A 7837-nucleotide genomic window follows, 5' to 3' on the forward strand; every position below is an offset into this window, starting at 1 on the left:
CATAGCGAAATACGACGCGATCAAGTGAACACGTGTAGACGACGTCGCTCGTTATTTTGACATATTTCGCTTAATCCGGGATAGCGTAACGGTTATTTGCGATGCGTTAACGTCGCGATTAAGAATACATCGGCGAGCTACTCGTCCTGAGTAGCTGGGGCTTTGTGAAACTTGTCAGGTAATCACGGCACGTTCTACTTTCGTGAGATTTTAAGACGAAGTACACAGCTCGGAGCTGTGTTGCGTTCTCAATTCGAGACAAGACGGAATTACCAATCTTATAGCCGTGTAATTAATCGGCACAACCGTTTTCTCGATTCAGATCAGACGGTGCTTGCGGCCGTAACGACAGGTGGAGTCCCGCGGATGCTGTCCTGATGGTTCCTAATGCCGCACCGGAGGATCCGGTTCGGGCCAAGCAGGGTCGGCTCGAAGGTAAATTCATACACTTGCTACGCCTGTCCTCTTCGAGATTTTTTTAACCGACAGTCGCGCTCTATATCTGTCAAAATAATGAAATTACGATCGAGACGCATTAATTCATTCCCATATTTTAATTCACCCCGCTCTCGTTCGTTAAATGGAAGCTCTGGATCCGATTAATCGTTTCGTCCTTTGTTTCAGAGCTTGCGGAGAACGCGGCCGACCCTGAATACAGCGGATCGGTGAGTCATGAAATAAATTAGTGTAAAAAAATGAGCGCGATAATTTAAGGGAATGCTGAAGTCGAAATCATTATCGACTACTCAATTCTTTCTACAAAGTTTACATTGTACTCGCGTGGAATTACAAATGCCCTTGCACAATAAAAATACGTGCGAGAATGAATTAGAGTATTGCTCAATATACGACCAAAATGATAAAGAATTTCAAAGTTGAAATTTTGAGTGTGCATCAGTCGGTCAACATGCTAAAATAAATATTTGCTTGGAAGCTTGTACGTATTAAACGCGCGAATTTGCTCGTTCAGAAAAATTTCAGAGAACATTACCGTATCTTTACACATGAATTAGAAGTTTAAAAATAACGGAATAGCTTGCAGAAAAATTTCTATATATATGCGTGGTTAGATTTTTCGCAAATTATGATGAAACGAAGCAACACATTATTTACATAAGATCTATACGTACAAGAAATACAAAAAGGATAATGTGACTGTGGTAGGAACGATAATCTCTATATTATTGATATTTTTGAAGTTTGTTATCGACTCAGCATTCCCTTCAGACTGAAGGGTAATATGAATGATAATCTGAAAGATTATCGTAGAATTTTATTTACACTAATGCGACTTATTTAGACACTTGTAGATATTGTTATATCCTGTTTGACAAGATGCGCAGCTCAAGACTCTTAGGGGACTTAAATTGTTCTCAAATTTCTTTTTTATTTATTCAATAAAGTAAACGGAAAACGCGGAATTTTTTCTTCGTGTTACAGATATAAAATCAATACAAAGACAATCGTATAAATTGAAAGAAAAGAAGAAATATAAAATTAATACGGTTTTATCAAGTATCAGTTAGAACGGATGTATATAAAACATTAGATTACAATTGATTACAATTAAATTACATTTTATTACAATTAAATTACAATTGATTACAATTAGATTATTAGATTACATTTTATAAAAGATGTTTTGGCATAAACGCGATACATATACTCGAGTGTTGCATTCGTCACTGCCTGTAATTAATTAATAGATATGTTTATTTTCCATGATCTTCTAATTGTTTTGAGCTGTGTTGTATAACGCATATTAAATTCGCGCCAAAGTGCGTGAAAGTCACGAGTGCTTCACTCGTGTTGACAGATTTCGTCAATTTCACGGTTATTTTTTTCACTTTTCATGCGTGTATCTCTCTTCTTCGTCGCGAATTTGAATTCGGTAAAAAGTCACACGAATCTCATTGCAACAAATCCGCGTACATATTGCGAAAGTAAGCTCCGGAAAAATATCACGTAGTAAATCAACGTGTTAATTTCACTGCTCGTTTAATTCGTTATATAGCAAATATTCGGTTGATTTTGATTTCGCTTTTGTTGTAATCCTGGGTTAAAAAATTTTATAGATGACCGTTTCGCGCGTGGGAATTATATCGAGGAATAATCGTTTAGGAAAAATATCGCACTCGTGTATGGAAGACGAGCAATTTATATCAAAAAGAAGTTTTGCTCACGAGTTAGGAAATTACGCGTGTCAGTCCAAAGTATAATGATTTTTATGATTATGTTCCGTCGTGTTGACACAACAATCACCGCGACTCCGAGCTCTCATTTTTTGCTTCCCATTGTTTACATTCGCGGTTCGCTGTACAAAGACGCGCGTCTTTGTTGAAAGTACATTTTCGTATTATTACAAAAATAAATTCTGTCGTGATTTCGCGTAGAGGGCCGCACGACGTTGCGGTACTGTTTCTGCACAACCATTGTGCAATTGTTTTCGCACAAACGTTGCGGGGAGCTATTTCCGCCAAAGAATTGCGAGGTTGTGGAACATAAAAATTCCACGCCGCCTTTGATTTCTTTGCTCACCTACGCCCGCGTTATTAGATTTTGACTCCGTAATTTGCGTTTCTCCTTATTACACGCGATCGCAAATCGCGAGTGTGCGATGGCTTTTCCGAAGTGCCGGACTTGATCGTATCGCAACCCGCGTATTGATTGAGTGAGCAATTCGCCAATCTCGTTTTAGTCTGCTCGAATTCACAGAGTCCGTGTCGAGATAAAAGTGACAGTGCCTTTAAAGAGATAACTTTTTGTCGACATCGCCGCGATATTCGGGAAAATATGGTGTTAAAATACGACGATATTGTTGGATCACGTCGCGAGTGTAAAGTGCAAGCAACAACTAAGCCTGGACTGAGGACTTTCGGTTGCGAAGGAATGCAGTGACCGTACAGTCGTCGTCAACAGGTTTACACATGCAGTGGCGAGTGTTCTATTGAATATATTCGCATCTAATTATCACACAATATGATAGTGCATGAGTAGACAAGTCGCATTGGTGAGAGAGGAAAAATATCTAAAATAAGTATTTATTTGTTGGACATCAATAACATATTTACTATAGAGATCTATAGATTCTCTTATTTAAATTAGAATAAACAATTGTTTTTGCGAGAAGTTACGGTTTTAAGAAGAGATGTACTTACGCTAATATCACATATTTTTCGAATACTACGCACATCTTAAAACCGTAGTACTCTTCGTGAAAGCGATTGTTTGTTCTATTTAAAGAGAATTTAGATTTTTAAGCACATGCATCACATAACGTCCGCTGAATAAATACTTTTTAATTTTTCAGCAGATATTTTCCCTCTTAGCGTGTTAAACGGTACATATTGAGAATAATTCTCGCATTGTTTTCCTCTCTTGAAACTGATTTCATTAAACTTCCTTTCAATATACGAATGAGTATTCACAGAATGCTCTGTTTGCCATTACGATACAATTGAATGATGAATAATAACATTTATTGCCGTGTGATGCAATTGAACGACAACGATTGCCACTGCGAAAAGTTGAATGAGCGAATTTACTGCCACGATAAAAATTGAATTTATCCGCACGTATACACTCTGAGTGTCGCAACTCGCGACGCGAGTACGGGGATACGTCCGCGCATGTCGACATATGCATGTCTCGCGGCGCGTCAATCGCTCGGCTCAATTTTTTGCGTGCCGCGAGGTCCGAGCGTTTAACGGCGATGGCCCGTCAGAGAAATGGACGCGAATCCCGAACGCGAGGCCAGGCTTTATTCCATCTTCGTCCACGGCGCGACGGGTGCGTCAATTCGACGGTACCGCGCGTAAAAGCGCGCCGGCATCCGGTGGCGCGAAAGCAAAACATGCGCGGACGCGCGCCTTGGGCTACATTGCGCTTTTTCCGACGCTGCGCTTCCGCAAATGGCTGCGTTCAGCGGAAAACGTTGCTCCGCAACTCGTAAAATTCGTGAATCTGACCGATGCGCTCTCTAAAGTGTATTCTTCCTTGAAATACAATACTTATTCCGTGGGAAGATTGAATCTGGTGAATTTTTTTTCTTTTGTTTTTTTGTTGTATTTTTATAATTTTTCAAATCTTATAATCTCCCATGATTCTAGGGAATGTTGAGACTTGATAACAGGTAACAGAAAAAGATTCTGAAGATATTACAAACATTTAAAGAGAACGAAATAGAATATGTATTCTTTAAATCTCTGTAATATCTTCAGAATTTTTTTCTGTTAGCTGTTATCAAATTTCAATATTCCGTAGAATCATAGGAGAAATTATAAGATTTGAGAAACTATAAAAATACAACAAAAAATAAAACAATGGTACGAATGGGAGTTTCTCAAAACCCACGTTTCCACGTTTTTGACGACGGGTTATGACTGGTGAGTGAAATCCTATTTCCACTTGTCAAAATCTGTAAAAAATAAGACAGAGGACAGTATTTGAAAATCAGTGAATATTCATTGGTTATCGGTGAAATAAAGCTTTTTCATTGATTTAATCGGAAATATTTTTACTGATTCATTAAAAAGAAGATGATAGTTTTAGATATAGCCGAGATTAAGAGCATGTATCAGTGAGTTTCATAAATTTTACAGCAGTTGCAAAGCAGCTTTTTCTGCTGAGCGTTGCCATTAAAATTAACTCGATCGGCCGCGAATTTTCTTTAGCCGTTTTTTCTCCCTCGGAGGTATTTATATCGCAAATGAAGTGCAATACTTATTAGCCGCGTTCGATTAGCTGATTTTATCGCGACATTGGGTACGTTTTGCGGCATTATTCTTCAGCGAGATCGTGAGGGAGGACGATCGCACTTTATTATGTAATAAAAATTTGGCGATGGTGCGTAAATTCGTTGGACCCTGCTCTCCGTGTGCTATTAACGACGCGTGTTCTCGCAGCAACGTCTCAGACGAGGGTTGTTCTCGATTTACGCGCCGTGCATGTCACGCGCCATTATCGTCCCAATCCCGAGAGCGAGGGTGAGCGTCATCAATCGAACACGTCGGACACGGCAGCGCGCGATGGTTATCGGTCCGGGACTCAAAAAAATAGCGATCGTTTCGACGTAACGAGCGCGACGCGCAATCCTGGCGCGCGCAGGCCATCGTGAGACCGAAATTCCCAAAATCTCGATAACGCAGATCTATCCAACGCGGTGTGACGTCGAATTTATATCACGCGAGATCGCACGTGTATTAATGACCGTGTCAAATTAAAATTCCTCTCAATCTTCCATTCACAGCATCGCACATAGGAGAAACCTGGACTAGATATCCTACAGTTTAGAATTTTGAAATTACAACTTCTGATTGATTGTTTGAACATGATAGAAGCAACCTTTTTCGACATTGAGAAAAATCATCCGATAAAAATTAACAAACGGATATTTCCAATCAAAATACCGATGTATTTTTATATCTGATGAGAAATATCGGTTGATAATTTTTTGATCGATTTATCTGAAGAAATGCCATTATGATTGGGAGTATTAAATTTAATCGGATATCCTGATTGGATATAAAAATTAACTGGAATTTGATCGAAAATATATCTGTTTGTTAAATTTTATCGAATAATTTTTCTCAGTGTATGCATTAAGTTAATGCTCGCCACGACCCTGTTAACTATATATTTTGTTTTATAATAACCAAAATTTTGTCCTAGTACCGGGGCAAGTTGCTCAGTAGTGTAGGGTAAGAAGGCCACATATAAAATACGTATTCTGATTAGTAGTTCCAAAGTCTCTGCGAGAGATCTTCATAGCCCTCCTGTCGGCCTTTAATTATGGGCCAACAATAGCTCGTCCGTTTATACGCTCTATTTCAATCATTTTATGAGTAAAAATTGTATTTATTAGCAGAAACAGTATATCATACACGTATAAGAAATTTCACTGTAGCTAATAACACATCGTTTAATTTTATTCAATCACGGAGGATATTAACAGAAAATTTCGAGAGGTTCGAAAATTTACTTCACACTACTAGCAAATCAGTGTTTTTATTTCTTAACTGTAATATTATTCCGATTTTGATGAAACTAAGGATTCTAAAAGGACCATTTCGCGATTTTATATCCACTATTCTTTTCGAAATAAAAAAAATCATATGATGCAATATACCTCTGGGGCCATATAGTCCCGGTCTTCTCTACTTCTACTGAAGTTTTTCTGAATTTTCTTCTTCTGAAGAAGTCGCACGTCACGAGCTTGTTATGCGATATTTGCATGTTATCGCGGACAAACGCGTTAACCGGCGCGAAGTTTAATTATAACCCAGTTTTTTTAATTTTTACATAAATGACGCGGGTGTAGTTACAAGTGTGTCGTTCGTGTGCGCGCATTCACCACCTATATGCTCCCACTCACACGCTCACAATTAGAGCAGTTCGCAAAACGGACGCGCGCTGAATTTTACATTCCGAGTTGGCGTAAATAGCGATGTGAGTCACGCGTTGCCTTTGTAACGCCATTGTTGCTGCACCGTCGCGATCAAATATGCACGCCTGCATGCATGCAATCGCGTATATACAAGCGCTTACCGTGTTATCTTCCACGGGGTCATACTCGCCATCCCCGTCCCGCGATCTTGCTCTTTCTCTCGCACGCCTGGGGTGATTCACTGCGCACGAATAACTCCGATTGCTCGTCCCTTTTTCCGTTTTTTCGGAAAACGGAACTCGTCAGCGCTCCCATATGCACCTTTTACGAAAGATCCTACCACGCCGCTCGAATAGGAGGGGGAAAGAGAGAGAGAGAGAGAGAGAGAGAGAGAAGAGAGGCAAACTACTGTCGTTTCCGTCATCGCCGCGCATAGAATTCGGGCATTCCATCTGCAAAACAATACGTCCGAACGAAGATAGTTTCTTTACACAAAAAAAAAAAAAATGCCATAATACAACGAAATTATTCGCGAGCTTGCACCAACGTGATCGTTTCTACACTATCGTTCATACTATGAACTGCAATAATGCCTTCCACTTCTAGTTAAGATATTTCAGCTCGGGCATATTTCTATACACGAAGAAAATATTGCAGTAAAAATTACAATGACATTCTTGTAATCGTGAACCATACAGAATTATAATCAGTATTATTATGTTTGTCATGCATGTTTGACTTTTTACCACAAGATTGTTATAGTTACTTGAATATTTTTTTATATCATATATCAAGTATAGAGATTATTAAATTTATTGTTTCTGTTGTAATTTATATTACAATTTTGTCATACTCTAGCTTTATGAAAAACATTACAAACAAAAATGTAATTTTAACATCATTTTTACTATTTTCCCCGTATATAGTATTACATTATGACTACTGGTTATTACTGGTTTTGAGAAGAATTGAAAAAACTTCAATCGCATTAAATGCAATAACAATAGTGTGTATATGTATCCATCGCATATATCGCTGTTGTATTTAATGTGGTTAATTCTTCTCAAAGTCAACAGCCATGATACACAAAAGTAGATATATATGATGCACTTGAGCCAAAATATCCTATCCGCAAGTGGAATACATTAATTGGAGTTTTCTGTAGAAGAATTTGCATTTGTCTGTCTTGCTTCAACTTTCAACGCAACGATTTAATTTGTTGAATGTCGATAAGATTGAACAGAAGCTAAAAGCATTAATACTTGAGTACTAATAACATTGCTATCTAACTCTAAATATTCTTATTTGTTTTGGTCCTTAAATATGAATATTTAAAATGAAAAAAAAATATATATACATATGTCGAATATATATACACAATATATACATAATATATACACAATATATATATATATATATATATATATATATATATATATATATATATATATA

At 37.8% G+C, this 7837-nt stretch overlaps 2 protein-coding genes across 4 annotated transcripts in view; both read left to right on the forward strand.

The window, feature by feature from the left end:
• Positions 1-7837, forward strand: part of LOC116849731 (polypyrimidine tract-binding protein 1) — a 622962-nt gene that overhangs the window by 133868 nt on the left and 481257 nt on the right. The window lies entirely within an intron of this gene.
• Positions 22-7837, forward strand: part of LOC116849742 — a 175149-nt gene continuing 167333 nt past the window's right edge. Inside the window, exons 1-3 of the mRNA XM_032827187.1 lie at positions 22-178; positions 323-435; positions 625-665. Coding sequence (XP_032683078.1) covers positions 378-435; positions 625-665 — 99 coding nt within the window. The 5' untranslated portion in view covers positions 22-178; positions 323-377. The remainder of the gene's footprint in view (positions 179-322; positions 436-624; positions 666-7837) is intronic.

The sequence above is a fragment of the Odontomachus brunneus genome, unplaced genomic scaffold (assembly GCF_010583005.1).
Source record: "Odontomachus brunneus isolate Ranch 3 - 2012 unplaced genomic scaffold, Obru_v1 Obru_scaffold_125, whole genome shotgun sequence".
NCBI lineage: Eukaryota > Metazoa > Arthropoda > Insecta > Hymenoptera > Formicidae > Odontomachus > Odontomachus brunneus.